The 17603-nt window shown below is 43.3% G+C and overlaps 1 protein-coding gene across 2 annotated transcripts; it reads left to right on the forward strand.

Annotated features, from left to right (window-relative positions):
- The first annotated feature begins 53 nt into the window (after nucleotides 1-53).
- XPNPEP3 (X-prolyl aminopeptidase 3) lies at nucleotides 54-16819 on the forward strand. Of its 2 annotated transcripts, none has more exons than XM_074826745.1 (10): nucleotides 54-262; nucleotides 1954-2070; nucleotides 4585-4992; nucleotides 6824-7026; nucleotides 7901-7963; nucleotides 9310-9423; nucleotides 11849-11934; nucleotides 12595-12778; nucleotides 14238-14339; nucleotides 15163-16819. In XM_074826745.1, the coding sequence occupies exons 1-10, from the start codon at nucleotides 202-204 to the stop codon at nucleotides 15187-15189; spliced, it is 1365 nt and encodes a 454-aa protein (XP_074682846.1). In that variant the 5' UTR covers nucleotides 54-201; the 3' UTR covers nucleotides 15190-16819. The 2 variants fall into 2 exon arrangements, with proteins under 2 accessions (XP_074682846.1, XP_074682845.1); XM_074826744.1 differs by having other exon boundaries at nucleotides 58-262; nucleotides 14238-14358; nucleotides 15163-16817.
- Nucleotides 16820-17603: the final 784 nt, after the last annotated feature.

The raw sequence follows: 17603 nt of genomic DNA on the forward strand, positions 1-17603 counted from the left end.
CGGCCTCCGCGGGCGCCTAAACCGGTGCGGTGCCGCTCATTGGTGGCGAGGAGGGGCGGGCGGTGCCGGGCGCTGGCGCCCGTTGGTGGCGTCAGCGCCGGGCGCCGCGGCGGGGGAGGGCCCGGCCACGCGCGGGCCGGAGCGGGAGAGGGGGCGGGGTGGGCGCGCCGCCGGGCCCCGCGCTAGCCGTGTCCCTCGGACATGTCGCGCCTTCCGGCCCGGAGGCTTGTCGCGGCGGCGAGGGGCTGGCGCGGCTTCTCAGGTCAGAGACTCCTCCCCCCACGCGCCTTGTTTGCCCTCAGCGGTGCAGCCCCGCTGGGGGCCGCTGGGCCCCGGCCCGCCCCCGGCCCGAGTAACCGGCTGCCGGGGGCACGCTCAGCCTTATCGCCGCTCGGAGCCCTTCCCTCTCCCCGGCATGGTGGCGGCGCTCAGGGGCGGGCGAGCTGTGAGGCGGCCCCCCGCCGTGAGGCCGCCACCCCCGCGCGTCCGTTTGGCTGCGGGTGCGAGGGGCGCGGGAAGGCGGCTCTCTCCGACAGCGAAATTGGAGCCCCTGTCGCGTCTGAATCCGAGGGAATAAACGGCTTGTTTGAAAAATAAAGCTAACGATGTGGAAAGCTCCTTGATGTCTTCAAAAATACTGCTTTATTTAACGCCTGTTGTGTTCTCCTGTCTCGTTGCAAGCTATCCTGTTTGTCTTATGTGTAGGTGGAGAAAAACAGTGAAAACACTCTTTCTAAACTGCACAAAAAAGCTGTATTTATATCTCACTGCCTGGGTCTCCAGCCTGTTACTCCAGTCAATCATCACATAGTGAATGCTTTATGTTATGACTATCAGTTGCCATGCATAAGTAACCTTCAATTAGTGGCTAATCATACTGGCTCCCACAGAAAATCCACGGTCTATATGTTCTGCTATGAGTCTCTGAGTCTCAGCTCCCTGGCAGGCAGGCAGCTGTTTTGCTTGTGTTGTGTTTGCTTGTGCTAGTGAAGACTTGATTTTGTTCTAAGGAATCCAGTGCCATGCTATAGCAGCATGAATTGATTTTGTAGTAGGCACATAGTAAACGACATGAAAGAACCAGTTTCCAAACCATCAGCTGGTGAATGTTGGGAAACTGATTACCATCTCCTTCCGTGTGTCTGATGATTTGTATCTAGGCACATGCAATTCTTCAGCTGCAAAGGGCTGACTGCCTTTACCGCAGTTGGTACCAAGTGCGTGACAATGATTTTTAATTTTAGATTTTGAATTAACGTGTACACCCCCAGCTCCCAAATGCACACTTGTAATTCTCTTTAAAATTTGTCTGCTTTGGCTGTGTGTGGATTTGGAAGAGGGATACATAACTGTATACTTTTGTGGAACTGTTTTCAGTTTGGCTAATGCTACTGTCAAGTTAAATACATAAACAGGGACTCTGAGTATCTTTCATACAGAAAAAAAATTGCACCACTGCAAACATCTGTGGTGTTTGATGGCTTCTTTGTGGCATTATTAGTAAAAGAAAAGAACTGGAAAGGACTTGAAAACTGTATAATTGTTCCATATGAGTGGTATTTTTGAGTCAAGAAAAGACAATATACAGGTATTGTGCTTTAAGCCCTGCAGTGAGGGAAGAAAGGGAGGGAGAGCACCAAGTGTAAGAGTCAGGCATGAGCAAACCAACATAGCTTTCTGGCTTTTCTTGCTGTATTGTCAAGTTTACCATATGTTAATTTCTTTCCGTCTGTTTTATTAATATTTGATGATTAGTTGAGTTGTGTGCACATTGTTTCATAAACTAATATGGTACACAACTAATTGAGAAGTTAAGGAGGGATATTTATGTCATATAAGGTGGATGAATGCTACTAAGAGTCAGATGACAGTTATAGATAGTAGACAGTAATTCTGCCATTTGCTAACTGGAAAGGTCTTTTGCCTTGACACGGTGCATTTCTTTTTCTCTAGTTTGCAAGTCATGTGCTCTCCGAAGATATTCCATCCAGCCTGCCCAGCAGAAGAAGATTCCAAACCGGTATTTGGGCCAGCCCAGCCCCTTCACACACCCACACCTTCTCAAACCAGGTTAGGTTCAGGTCCTGTATGAGCCGATCATTGGTATTCTTTCTTGCCTGTTTTTCTAACATGTTTAGGACAGAGTATTGATTTGCTGCATCACACAGATGTCCATGATTTCAGCTGTTTATGATTAACTTCATTAGGCAGTAATGGCAGTAATTATATTTAGTAGTTAATTTCCTTATCTGAGATTATACTGATTCCAAAAATAGGCTTCACGTGTAAGCTTTTTACCTTTTTCTCATGGAGTGCTTGGTGACCCTTGGGTACTGTAGACTTTTCATGAGCATCTTTGGGAGCTCACTGTCCTGCAAATACAATACAGTTTATATGAAGGGGGAGTCCTTTGTGCAAGCTGCTAGAATGCTTCATATCCAGTGTCTTGTGGGCCACAAAATAAAGGTGTCATTCAGAAAAGATCAGGGAGAGACTTACTAAGAGTTGGACACCACTTGTCTAAAGAACATGACCTCTTCAGAAGAGTATTCAAACTGTGAGGAAAGAAGAAGAAAAGACTTGAGGCTATAAAGCTAGAAGGCACCAATGAAAGAAAAGCTGAGGTTGTGCAGTGTTATGAGATTAATGAAAATGAGCATGTAGGAATGAGATGACCATGATTAAATCTAAAAAAAAATTAGAAGTAAAAATACATTCAAGAATTTGTCCAGGAAGACATTCTGGTTCTGTGTTCTTTTTCCATAGATAGGTATACAGAGAGAACAGATGACTGTATAACCATGCACTTACATATTTAACTGTAAAATAACTTGGGTCAGAAGGGACCTCGGGAAGTTATTAGGTCCACCCCCTGCTCACAGCTGAGCTAACTTCAATATTAGTCGAGGTTGCTCAGGGCACTGCTTAACAGCTCACTGTAAATGAGGCTGACACTTTAAAAGTACTCACAGCTGAAACTGGAGATTAATTCTAGCTGCCTGTAGCAATTTTCAGTTTAATGAAGGAGTGGTGTTTTCCTTAAAATAAACCAACATTTTTTAATTGCAATTATTGTTTTAAAAAGCAAACGCCTTTAAGGCAAAGAGAATTTCCAGGCCTTGCAGTCAGGAGACAAATGGGATTCCCATGTTCCACCCTACTGCAGCTTCTAAACTTCAGTGGACTGTTTGTGGTAGTTAGAAATACATAAACAGAAAGCTGACTGGAATGCAGAGGAGCATAGGAAATTTGCAGTATAATACTGCACAAGTATGGGGCCAGATGCATTAAAACAGTTTATGTGTTCTCTGTCATTTCAAGATCTACAGAGTAAAACGAATTTGGTGGTTTTGGTTTTTTCTTTAAAAAAAAAAAACCTTTTACACCAAATAGGTGTTGGGGATGTATGGTGTTGAAAAGGCATAAAGTTTAATGCAAATACAACACATGTGATTTTCTTAAACTGTCTTTTGTCAAGGAAAAACATTCTGGATAGAACTTTCCCTCCCCACCCATGCAAGAATCCACTTACAGTACAAGTAAAATTTCAGTTTTTATTCTAGAATTGTCACTGCATTAAAGAGGAAGAAAAGATTATGAAAGTAGAAGGTTAACAGTATGAAAATGCAATCTATGTTAAATTAGGGTGTTATCCAAAGTACTGATTAAGGCTTATGTATTAATTTAAATCAAAGTTAAGGAGTCTCACATTTTTAAAAATACATACTTAACCTGTTGTTGGTTGTTCTTTCAACTTCAGTCTGGTTTTCGTGAGTATCTTGATTGCTGTACTTCATATCCGTGACTGGAGTAGTTTAAAATGTACTTTCATCTAAGAGATCATTTGTTTAGTTAGAGTCATTATAGTATTTAACTTTGGAAAACTCTGAATTGTTAATTATTGAGAAAAGCTACATCTGCCCTGGAGAAGATTCCTTCTCTTAATCAGAATCTGATGCCAGCGTGCAGTTTGTAGTTTGTTTCTGCCTGGAATCTTGTGACTGGTTAGACTCTCTGACCTCTGCATTTCTGCCTGATCTCCCAGTATCTGTGACACTCAGTCCGCCCCTTATGGTTTAGAATTAGTTACTTTATGAGTTGACTTAGTGTGTATTTGAATAGACATTCTAGCTTTATCTGAGGAAATTAATGCTCAGCCTCAGGAGGTAATCTTCTGTTCAATGTCCAGATGCTATAAAACTCATCAGTTTTCAGCAGTCAAAGTTCAGTTTGCCTTGCCCCTTACCCTTTTTTCACATGTCTTTCTGAAAACATCCGTTTTGGATATTTGTCTAAATCTACCAGGTTTTGTGATTTCTGCTTTTGCACAGAAATACGTAACAGAAAATCCAATTTGTTAAAATAAATTTCTGCTTCGCATGATGGAGGAGCAGATTGAGTAAGGATGTGCTATAGGGATGGAAGCTGAAGAGATGCATGAGAGAGCAATGGAAAGGCTAATGAGGGACCACAATGAAGCCGTGCATATGAAAGCATCAAGGAGTAGGCAGAAATTGGGCATGTGACTAGTAAAATATCACAAGTGCCTTGAATTTCTCAATCTGATTTGTTTTGTATTTGTAGGAGAGGTAACCCCAGGATTGTCACAGGTGGAATATGCTCTTCGCCGACACAAACTGATGTCATTGATCCAGAAGGAAGCCCATGGCTGGGATGGATTGGACCACACAGTGATTCTGCTGTCCAACCCCACGTACTACATGAGCAATGACATCCCCTATGTTTTCCACCAGGACACTAACTTCCTGTATCTCTGTGGGTTCCAGGAGCCTGACAGCATCCTGGTGCTCCAGAGCATTCCTGGCAAAGCGCTACCCTCCCACAAATCCATACTTTATGTGCCCCGGAGAGATCCAAGCCGAGAGTTGTGGGACGGGCCCAGATCAGGCACGGATGGGGCAATTGCTCTCACAGGAGTAGATGAAGCTTACACCATTGAGGAGTTCAGACCCTTGGTGGCCAAGCTGAAAGGTAACAAAAAATGGAGGGGAAATGAGATGAGAGGTGGTTTGCAGGATCTGAATGGTATGGGTTTGGAAGGTGGTCTGTGACACCAGTTCAAGACTGTCATGAACCCGGGGAGGTGCAGGGGGTATGACGGTATGACAAAGAATTAGAAGTTCTTGTGGGCTTCTTGAGGGCCACCAATGGAACTGTAGTTTTGAAAGTAATAGTATTTCCTCCCCTCTGAATTTCTTGTGTACCCACATGAATGCCAGCATGCATATCTGTGAAATGTAAGGAACAGGGTAAGCAAGAGAGCATCACAAAACATGTTACTGTTCTAGTCGTATCTTTTTGCAGACAGAACCAGAACCAGATGAAGTATAGGAAACTTGAAGGTATTTTATTCATAATAGACTTGGAAAATGATCCACACAGGGAGGTTGTTAGTCCACTCACCTTTTTTAGCTAGATGTTGACTTACTCTTGAAATACGAACACTGCTGTCCTTTAGACTTGTTCTTCTGCACCTAGTATCACCATGTAGCCTCAATATTTATAATCCAGGGTGAACTTAAATGCATTATAAAATGAAGCTGAACGCTTACGACAATATAAAAAGGGCAGGTGCTTGGTGGATCAGACAAATAAATAGAGTGAATTCAGGAGTCTTAAATACCATGTCGTATTCTAGTTATTTTGTTTCAAAAAAGGATATATTGAAAGTAGAAAGGTCACAGAAAGGTCAACAAGGGTGTTCAAAAGTATGGAGTGTGTGTGACCTATCTTCTGTTTTTCCTTTTTCAAACTGAGCAGGTTTTGTCCAGCATGTAAGGTATGAGAGATGTATGTCGTTATGGAAAGCACAGAGAGGCTGAGTAAGAATGATTGCTATTTTTCATAATTTACAAACAAAGGGAACAGTGAATGAGATGATCACATGGCAGGTTTTGACACCTTGTAAGTTGTAGATCATTCATGGAAAGTTTGGAATGTCAAAAGTATAAATGGATTCAAAAGGTTTTAGTTCTGTGGGGGAGAGGTCCATGAAAAGCAGTTAATCGCTGTTATGAAGATGCAGCCTTGAAATTAAGAAACTAGAAGTGGGGAGGATGTGCTGAGGGAAATATTCTTTCATAAATGCCTAGTTTCTTAGAGACTCTTTGTAAGCACCTGCTGATGGCTACTGTCACCAAAGAAGGAGGGCCTAGGTGGACATTAGCTGTGACTCAGCATGGCTTTTCTACTCATTCCCATTTAAAATGCTGCGTGGGGAGAATGTGGGTGTTAAGTCTGATGTTCTAAATAAATTTCCACATAGGTAAATATGTTTGTCCTCAGTAAGTTCATCTTCTCTGAATGGCTGAAATAAGCAGTTGTTCCCCAAAGACATTCTGAAGCATAGTTGATAATGAGCCCGATTCCATGTGATGGGTAAAAGGGAAATTGCCTTACAGTGTCAGGTGGGACAGGCTAAATGAGAGAACAATTCAGAACATGCACCACTGCAGTGCAATGGCTACTTAGCTTACACGAGTGCAACTTTGATATGCAAACTCTGAATGGATCTGTGCAAGACACATATATTCAGTGATGATCATAAACCCCAATATTTGCATAGAAGGGGGGATTTGTCAAATCTACATGCTGTGAATTGGTAATCTTCCAGATTTTGAAGAGATTGCTAGTATCATGTGACAGTGGAAGTGTCTATGTGGTCTGTAAATGCAGATTCAGAGGAAATTAATTTCTCAAATATACCAACAGGTCTAGTTTAGGAGGAGTGAGGTTTGTTCAGTATGGGGAGGATATTTCTACGTTTATTTTCATCTGTGTCAGCTTTTGTTTTGTATTCCAGGTGAGTCAAACATTGTTTGGTACGACTTGACGAAACCAGTGCATACAGAGCTGCACTCTGACTACATGCAGCCCCTGGCTGAGATAAAAGCTCGGAACAAAAACCACATCCAGGGTATCCGACATCTGGTGCAAAACCTTCGGCTTATCAAATCTCCTGCAGAGATTGAAAGGATGAAGATAGCTGGACGGGTGACAGCAGAGGTATGGGGTCGTGTGCTCTCCGAATGAACCAGTGCATTCCTTTAAAGAAGAAAGGGAAGAGGGCTGTTGGTGGGGTGACATGGGTTGGAAGGGTAGCTTTGATCTAATCTGTTACTGAACTGCTGTATCTCAACGATCGCTGGGCTCAACTCCCTCCCCATGACAAAGAGAAACAGGAAGACTGCTTGGACTACCAGCTTCTCTCAATTAGTGTAACTCTAGCGAAGACAAGCCAGCTGCTGTTCAATTTTTTTTAAGAGCAATATCTATTCAGGAATAGGGGTAGCCTCTTCACTCTCTTCCCAGATTCTCCTCTCCTTCCCCACGCCATTTTCTTTCCCATTTATCCTGTTGATTTTGAGGAAACAGGATTTTTGTGAACACATTGCCTGTGTATGTCTCTGTATTCCCACTTTTCCCTCAAATGCCATTTGAACTCATTGGCCAGTTCTAAACAAATCTGACAGATACCTCAAATGCAATTATGTTTTTGTAAGTATTATTAAAATAGCCAAATAGAAGAGAGAGGCACAGCTTGTCCTTCTCTGAAAGAAAAGCTGCATAAGGCACTCCTATTACATGTGAGGGAATCCATAGGTGAGACAACTTGTAAAATGCCAACCCATGGGATCAGCTTCAATCATCTAATCCTTTTTCAAAAACCAGAGTCAATCAGCCCCTAAATACAGTTTCACAGGGAACAGAGCTTAATTGGTTCTAGTCTTGACAGCACTCTGTATTTTCATCTGCCTCTGGTTCCTGTGTTCTGGCCCAGCTGATTTTAGGCCTTTCTCAAAAGACAGCAGGTTAAAAAAAAAGAACTTCCCTCAAGTTCAGGCTCCTTTACTAACTGAAAGGTCCTTCTTTTTCATAGGCTTTCATGGAGACCATGTTTGCCAGCAAATCCCCAGTGGATGAAGCCTTTCTGTATGCAAAGGTGAGTACTTCATGGTTGCAGGTGAGATGAAGGGTTGGATGTTGTTTATCCTTCCAGGAGACTAGAAATGTCAGATCTCTATCACGTGCCTCCCACTGTAGCACATTTCTCCTTTACCCAACTCTTGTAGTTCCTATGACACACAGAAAAGTCAGTGTGAGGAATTCTTCAGCTGTACTTCCCATACTCTTATTGAAGGAACATAGTGGTTGTCTAAGTTTATCTGCTATTGATGTCTTTTTCTACTGTATTTACATACAAAACCTGCGAAATGGAGATATAGTTATTGTCTTATTCTATAGTACAGTTCTATTGTACAGAATGTAAGTAGTTATAACACCTGTTTGTAAAGCCTGCTTCTCTTGACTCTAACCTCTTACTACATCAGATTACCACAGCTGTCTTGAAGCAGTCTAGATGCCTCTCAGTTACAAAATAAGGACTTATTGGCCTGCACATTTGGTAAGGAATTTGGTAAGGAATTGCAGCGAGATGCCTGTTTGAGAAACATCAGCAGGATTTGACGCTCTGTTATAACATAGATGGGCCTGTGCTGACATGGCATTGAGTACAAGTACTGACTTGTAAGGGAAATTGTTTTAATTAAAGTGATTTTACAGATCAAATTTTCACTCCAGATCAGGATCATAAAACCTACTTTACTACATGTAGGCATCTTGGAGTGTTCTGTCCCATGTGATTTTGGTAATTATAGAGAAGACATGTTATTAAAATATTGAGAATATAGACGGTCTTTAAAGATATAAGTTTATTCACTTTCATGCTTTCATCAGGTTCACCACACAAGAAAGGTAAAGATCTTGAGGCTTACAGTGCTTTTTTTTTTGTCCCTCAGACATCAAGGTTGTGCATGCTTTCTAACCTTCGTAGTTCAACATGAAAATAGATACTGCTGTAAATATGCTGATACTTTGTAATTTTAAAAAACAACAACAAAACATGACTATTGTCATGCTAACTTTTAGGATCTTTGAAAATTCACAAAGTCATATGGCACCTAAGAGCATTGCTTTATATAAAAACAAATCCTCACCTGGACTTATGACAACGTAATGAATGTTTGATAAATTATTGAACAGCCTGCACCAGAAAGAGCTTCCATGAGACCAGATGCAAGCTTAAAACACTCTCTTGAAGAGCGGATAGTTTTGTATTTTTTTCTCCAGTGTTCTTGGAAAACCTTCGATGCTGCTTTCATTTAGTGAACTCACTTTGTGTTGTACAAATTAAGAAAACAGTTGCAGGACATGAATTATGATAGCCTCATGGCAGTTAATCACCTGAATCTGCACTAACGTTCTCCTCCTCTCTGAATGGTATTTCAGTTTGAATTCGAGTGCCGGGCTCGTGGTGCTGACATCTTGGCATACCCCCCTGTTGTTGCTGGTGGCAACAGATCAAACACTTTGCACTATGTGAAGAACAATCAGCTCATCAAGGTAAACCATATGTTGTCCAGTAACTTAAAATGCAGTGCTGTGGCACACTGTCCCCATATGTGTCCCCTAGCTGCTCTTTGTTTTGACTGACCAGATCAAAACACTTAAATACATATTTTCAAGTGAGCAGGGAAAGCAATCCTGCCCTGGTTAGTTTTACTGTCAGTGACAGATTAACTTCACTCCGTCTAGTCTCTTTCTCTCCTCTTTGCACTTGCTGCAGAACAGTGGAAGGACTTACAAACAAGCTTGCAAGTAACTTCATTTAGCAAGCATGTCTGCTCCCACACTGTGTGCAGCAGTGTGCAGTGCTGGGTGGGTTGCTAGCCTCACAAAAGAGAGAGTGGTTTCTCCACAGCAGGCAGAGTGAAGGCACTGTGGGAGGCCGCCTGCTGTCACTTGCGTTGCTTGACCTTGCTTTGCAACGTAAGGTGCAATAGTGCATTCCTGCTCTGGTGAAGCTGAGAAGCATTTTGAACTCCATGTAGGCCAGCAAAGCAGGGAAAGGGAACAAGGAGGAAAAGGATGAGCATTAAATGTTGAGAGGTGGATTAGATGGCTGTAGGTAAATTAATGTGTCTTGTTTTATTTTGAAGATTCACATTATTGAATTGAACCCTCTCCAGCTTTCCTGACAATACACCTTTAGATTCAGATAAGTATTTTCAGAAGCAGTATTCCCCCACTGCTCTACTCATGATTCACTTTTCAGAGTAGCATATTTTTCCTCTGTCTTAATGCAGGATGAAAGTTTCCACTAGCATTGTCTTTTCTTGAAGCTGGCATGCTAGCAGACCTTGAAATGATCTGCAGAGACAGACATACAAAAGATATGACAGGCTGCTTTTGGCAGAAAGAAGCCTCCTTTGTTGTACTGTCATCCAAGGTCAGGCGTGCTCATGTAACTCCGGTTGCTTCTGTTAAAATTGTTCAGTTAAATGGCTGTCACTTGTTTTTCCCAAACTGTTAAGTAGGAGGTTAAACCAGTAAACTTGACTCTTTCTTTTCCTTTGTGTGCTACTTCCTACAGATCTTGTTGCTATATAGGCATCTGAAGGCTGCCTATGGCCTCATGTGGACTTCATTCAGTCCACCACTTAGTGGACTCAGCTTTAAAGAAAGAGGACAAGATGCATGACGATAAGGCACTTACTGGACAATCAAACCACAGGCTGAATTCCCTTAGCCAATAAATTGTTACTTAGCTTGTTTAATTGCTTGGAAGAGGGCAGGTGCTATAATTTCATATTTTACTTAAAGAATTGAAACAGCTATTCTGAAAAAGTTAAAAATACAATTGAAATGGATAGTTAATGGCCTGTGTATTTAGTGGGGTAGTGAGATCTGCTCACTGCTAGTTTATCTACTGTGTAAGTGTTTGTGGCACTTAACTGTACATATTGATAGTAGCTAGCACTGGAAGTACTGCTAGCAGTGAAATTCTACTGCTTACTTTTTCCCTTAACGTGCTCGGATTATTCCTTGTCATTCCAAATCATGGCTGCTAGCACAGTCACGGATCTGTGGAGTGAATCTCTGTAAAAGGCCTTGGATTACTTGTAGTGCAAATCCATAGAGAATTTAATCCAAACTTTTCACAGATCTCACTGCTCTATTTGTTGTTAGCCCCTTTAAAGAGGGAAGGCAAGGCAGTGATTTTGTTCTGGCCCTTTGTCTTTTTTGTAGATGTGCAATCTGGCACTGGCTTTTTGGAAGATGTGCAGTCAGTGATTTAATTGACATGGGACAGTTTTTGACTTTGCTGAAGTGAATTGGAGGTTCACATCTCCAAATGTATTTCCTTCAACACGAGCTAGATTCGGAAGTGTATCTTAGAGCAGTCAAAGTCCTAGAAGAGAACAGGGAAGATGGTACAAGCTATTCAGTAGTGCATTTACAGTAGTGATACACTAGCAAAGAAGTGATTTTGCTGGGTCCTCCTACCTTGTGACAAGGCTAAATATTTAGCTGTTAGTGTTCTTGTGGGTAGCTCAGAAATCTATGTGTTTTTTGCAAAACCCTTCTGTCTCAGTCACTATCAGAGAACTTCTATTGAAAGGAGTCACTGGTGTCATTTTCTGGAGTAAGTAATCCAGCGGTGAATGGGACTGATGCCTCAGAGCCCGGAATAGTTCAAGGAAAATGTCTTTTTTTTACTCCAAAGTGTTTGAAAATCAGCATGTTAAGAGTTCAGGCTGTAGACAAGCATAACAGTCAGAGACTACCTTGCAGAGAAACAATCCGACTGGAATAGCCTATTTATAAACAGTAGCACCTGGGGTGTTGTTCTGCAGAAGGAATTCACATCTTTGCAGCTGCTTTGCAAAAATAAATACATAATCTCCTTTCCTGCTGTCAGACAGAAAAATCAATTCAGTTAATAGCTGGACTGACTGACAGGGCATTTTTTCCTGTTATTCTCCAGGATGGTGAACTGGTCTTGCTAGATGGTGGATGTGAGTCTTCCTGCTACGTAAGTGACATCACACGTACCTGGCCCGTCAATGGAAGGTATGCTGCGATAAGGCTGTTTTGAAGAACTTTGAGAAGCTCTTAAATAATTTATGGATGGAGTGTATGTGTGTTTAATCTCTGAGAGTAGTTTTTAACGTGTCCCATTCTGTGGTTCTTCAGTGTAATCAAATTATGTAAACTAATCTTTCAGCGTGAGAAGCTGTATTCCCCACTGCCTCATTAATTACTGCATGAATATGTGTGATTACTGCTATTTTCAGCTATTACAGCATGCTTAAAGTGCAGAGAGGGCATTTGTGTACTGAGCTGTGGCTGACTCTGGTTGTGTGTAAGAAAACAGGAGTTTAGTTGACATGTACATGACTCTGTCAGTTGTGAATTCGCTGGTGTGGTGTCCCTGTGGTTCTGTGTTTGATTTCCTGTATGTTTTGGCTCAAGTGCATTCTTTTTCCTGCAGTAGCTTTGCCTTACTTTGCTTTGGGGTTAGGTTGTCAGATGGGAAACCCTGCCCTCTACCCAGTGTATTGAAGGGCATGTTGCAGTGGTGTCTTGTCTGGCATTTCATGTAAGGAGTCAGTTGCTTTCCTTTCTGACTTTCCCTGCTCCAACACTGAAATGAATCTGTCCCCAAAAAAGGTTCTGGTTAGAGGTTTAATTGTGAGAAATATCCTTGTTCCTTTTCTCAATGGTTTTCAGGTTTACCAAACCCCAAGCAGAACTGTATCAGGCTGTCCTGGATATCCAGAAGTCCTGCCTGAGCCTCTGCTCCCCAGGCATGAGTCTAGAAAATATCTACAGCCTCATGCTGAGCCTTATTGGACAGAAACTGAAAGAATTGGGGATTCTAAAGAGCAGCAGCACTGAGAGTCACTTCTTCAAGGTACCCGAAGTTTTTTTACCCAGCTTCCCCCCACTAGGCCTGACTGTTTTCTCCTTGGGTTTTATTGGTGGCTTTAGTTTGGCTCAGGAGTGTGCTTTTGAGATGTGTCTTCTCATTGTCGCCATGCACAGTGCTTTAATTCATTTTGTGGTCTGGTCTCAGCACAGGACGGGATTTCTTTTTGACAAGGCTAAACTTGAAGATGTGTTTCAACCATTTAGCGCACAATTTGAACCCCCCAGTCTTATATGTACAGTGTGAATATTTGTTCCTCAGCACTTGCTATTTCACTCTGCAGATCTGTTACCAGTGGTCTGCACTATTTGTTAGTGTAGATGCAGCTTTAGAGTACAGACAGTCTGAAGGGACCTGCAGAGACATTGGCACTAACACAAAATTCTGGGTCCAGAGCTGGCTGCAGGCTGTCATAGTTTTGTGATCTATTTAACATAGCATAAATCTGCAGTGCCTCCAAAAGGTCCATCATTCCACCTGCTGCCTGTTCTGCACCATTTTGTGTCAGTATTGGGATTCACAGAGCTACCTGGTGAACAAGACTGGGAAACTGGTCTACTTTAGAGCTGAACCAGCAGATAAAATAGGATTGATTTTCAGTTAGAGAAGTTTATCCAGTCTCACTCGCTGCAAACCTGCATGATTGCTGATGCCAATGCAAGAAAGGTGGAGGAACCAGGTGACGGAACTAACCCTTCAGCAGCAGGACAGATGTGTGTGCCAGGTTAATTGTCCTACAGTGTCAGTGCAGTTCTCGCCTGTGAACGGAGGCTAGCATGCCGGTTTCTCTCGCCAGGCGGCAGCACAGCCAGATGAGACCAGCGTCTGCAGCTCAGTACTCTGAATGTGAGGAACATGGGTCAGAGGAGGAATTAGCTCTTTGATTCCTGCTGTCAAGGAGCTCCCCTCTGGAGGGAGGGGATTAGGATGATGCGGGGTGGAGATGGTGTCAGTACCCTGTAGAGGTGGATTAAAATCCTGCTGTAGCTGCTGAGTGAAATCGGCACAGCATTCACTCTGTCATGCATAGGAGACCTCTTTGCCACATCACGTAGCAGCTGCTTCTGGTTGTCAGAGTCTGCTGATGGGAGCAACGCAGGGCTTGGATGTTTAAGGGATGGAAAGGGTTGGGGCAGCAAAGCTCAGTGAGCTGAAAACTAAGTTCTTGCCTGACATGCTGAGGTGGTGATGGGCTTGGGCTGTTCTTTTCAGTGAGGGGGAAAGGCAGTCTGCAATGTGCTCATAATAGGCACCTGGTATGGGTGGGTTTTGAGGGCCATCCAGTTCTGGTAAATGGAAGACAGCCCCTGGTGACCTAGTCATGGCAGTAAGGTCACTAGTTAAGGGCATAACTATTCTGTCTTTTCTCCCCATCTTGTGTATTGGAACAAGAGGTTGGGCTGTGTTTAACTGCCTCCATGACACTTGTTTTGTCTTCTGCTAGGCTGTTCGAAAGTACTGCCCACATCATGTGGGCCATTACCTGGGCATGGATGTTCATGATACCCCAGATATATCCCGATCGCTCCCGCTCCAGCCAGGCATGGTAATAACCATTGAACCAGGTAAAAAGCAATGCAGTCAGTGGTGAACAAAAACATGCCAACACTGAGTATAACAGTATTGCTTTGAGTAGTAAGTTGATCCCTCAGACCAAAGCATTCAGGTCCTTTCTGGTGAAATTGAAAATGATTACAGTATTAGAAGACCTTATTTCCCTCCCAGACACAACAAGGTAACAAATTGTGGGAGTAAACTCTCAGAAAGTGTCTGTGCAGCAGAAGGCAAAGTAGTATAGACCTCAGACTGCTACTGTTTGACCCACAACAGCACAGGTCAATTGCAGTACAGAGGAGCAGGCTAAATTCACTTGTGCTGTGTTCTGTGTTACTGTGACTAAACTACTACCAGTCACTGATAGTGTAAGTCTCAAGCAATGCAGTCTGCAATTACAGGCATTCACAACTTAGCTTTGCAAATTAGGCATTTCATGATGAATCTTTCTTTCTTGGAGCTGTCAGCTGGAAACTGATATTTAATGCTTGCCTTTTCTCTCTCTCTATTCAGAACATTGTTAAAATCATCCTTGTGAACATAGCATTGAGAGCAAGAAGTGCAGAAAGGCCAGCTGTAATTGTGGAGGTTTTTATTAACATGCTAGTGTCTGTAGGCACCAAGGGAGACTTCCCTTTCTTCGCCCACCAACTGCCATGAGTGAGGGGAAAGAGTAGCTTTCCTTATTAAAAATTTTCAGGATCAAACTCATGTTATGTTGCTGAAAAATCTAATCTTGCTCTCATGGTGGTACAGTACGGGAAAGGAGGTGTTCTGCAGAGTGTTGTATGTTTTAATTCCCTTCCTTCTTTCAGGCATTTATATCCCTGAGGATGATGTGAGTGCCCCAGAGAGGTTTCGTGGCATTGGTGTGCGCATTGAGGATGATGTTGTGATAACAGAGGATGCACCGCTCATTCTGTCTGCTGACTGTCCCAAGGAGATCTACCACATCGAGCAGATCTGTGGCCGCAGCTTATGATGCCCCTTCTCTGCCTCTTGCATCCTCCTTGGGAGATGCAGCCCTCCAGGGATGCAGATCCCTGTAGCTGACTGTAGTTGTCAAGTGATGGAGGGTGTGGAGAGTTGATGGCTGTTTCCAAGACTGGGCTGAGAAGTGGAATGCAAAAGGCTTGGTACTGGGGGATGAGAAAGCGTAGCAACCTCTTCTGTGTGCATTTTCCTTCTGACTTGATTAGTGCTGATGTTGAGTTGTTGTAGGACATGGGGGTGGATTCATCCCTCTGCTTTGTGGATCCATCTGTTCTGGTGCCCTTGGAGAGATGCATTTTGTTGGTGCCACCAGCAGGACTTCTGCCTGGTCCCTCTCCAGATGCATAGGTGCAACTGCTGAGACCAGGGTCCCATTTTTTCCCCTTTAGCAGTAGTTTCACAACAGTTAGATTTTAAAAATGAAGCTTTGATAAATGCTGGTTTGGGGGAATAAAGTGTGTCAGACAGCTTTGATTTTTATAGAGCCCTGAAAGGAGGGGTTTTGGTAGTCAGGAAGATGGGTTTAGTTAAGAGGTAGTTTTATCTGAAGCCTGTGAAGAACACTTTTAGTATTTTAAGGATAAGGATGTGATTTGGCCTTGCTCAGGCATATGCAGAATAGGCCAACAACAGGGAAAACATCTCATATGGTCTTTCAGCTTATTGTAGTGTTTGGTAATTTCAGAAAGGACAAATAGGGCTCAGGAGGTTGGACATACCTATTCTTGCTGTCTTCCACATTCCCTCCTTTTTGTCCCAAATGTCCATTCCAGTCTCCTGTTCTGAGCCCACCTCTATCCTGGGAAGTAGGGCCATGTTGGCTGTACTGGACTCCATTGGTGAGCTGCTGACTGGCACCTAGATGTGAGGTGTCCTATTCTGGGACAGTCACAGCACCTTTCTGGTTTATGCTGTAAGTGCCAGCAACTTCAGCAGTGCATTTTTGGAGAGTCTACCCTGTGACGAGTCTCAAGTCTATGCAGCTTTTATATGGAATTTAAAGTAATTCACATTTTCAAAACACTGAGAGCTTAATCATAGCTGCCTTGTGGGTTTTGCCAAGTGCAGTCAGTAACTAATGCACTGTGATAATATTTTTGAGGTAGCTGCAAATGTGGTTAGGGGCTATGATGGATGAGGAGTAAAGAGAAGAGTTGTCTTCCCTCAACATCAGCCTACCACCCAGGCCATTGTATGCAGTGGTAAATACACCTACTAGAGGCAAACATGTTCTCTGTGTATTTACTGAAAATGTTTTGACAATCAGCTGTTTAACATGTCTGAAAAATGCCTCTCATCAGTGCACCTCCTGTTATTTATACTTGCTGTTGCATCACATCATCTTACTTCCTTTCTGATGGTAGCTTTCGGTATTTTTCATCAATTATTCTCAGTCTCCCTTCCCTTCCCTTCCCTTCCCTTCCCTTCCCTTCCCTTCCCTTCCCTTCCCTTCCCTTCCCTTCCCTTCCCTTCCCTTCCCTTCCCTTCCCTTCCCTTCCCTTCCCTTCCCTTCCCTTCCCTTCCCTTCCCTTCCCTTCCCTTCCCTTCCCTTCCCTTCCCTTCCCTTCCCTTCCCTTCCCTTCCCTTCCCTTCCCTTCCCTTCCCTTCCCTTCCCTTCCCTTCCCTTCCCTTCCCTTCCCTTCCCTTCCCTTCCCTTCCCTTCCCTTCCCTTCCCTTCCCTTCCCTTCCCTTCCCTTCCCTTCCCTTCCCTTCCCTTCCCTTCCCTTCCCTCCCCTCCCCTCCCCTCCCCTCCCCTCCCCTCCCCTCCCCTCCCCTCCCCTCCCCTCCCCTCCCCTCCCCTCCCCTCCCCTCCCCTCCCCTCTCCCTATATTGTCTCTTTTTGACCCGCTATAATGTCACTGCTTCCTAATCCATATTGCTTTCTAATCAACATCACTGCCTCACATCTGGTTTGTCGTAATTTCCCACAGTGGATGTTGTCGGAACCATGTTGGGGAGGTAGTCAAGGTTCCTGAGTTCAAGCTCTGGATCTGTTGCTGTGTAACCTCTAGCAAAATCTGTTTTTTTTCTTCTTTTTTCCTTTTCATTTCACTTAGTGAAGGCCAAATGGACAGTGTCTTGCATCTGTCACTGCTTTTAATGGGAGCTGGGTGCATGCACTGTGGTTTGAATTTGGCACTTGAAAGGCAGCCAAGACATGCCATAATTTTATTTTTTAAACATGACAAAAAGTAAATGCTTTTACAGAGTTTAGTGTATCGAGTTTCAGCTATTTCAAAGAATCTGCTAATCTTTGATAAAA

This window comes from Strix aluco, chromosome 5 (assembly GCF_031877795.1).
Source record: "Strix aluco isolate bStrAlu1 chromosome 5, bStrAlu1.hap1, whole genome shotgun sequence".
NCBI lineage: Eukaryota > Metazoa > Chordata > Aves > Strigiformes > Strigidae > Strix > Strix aluco.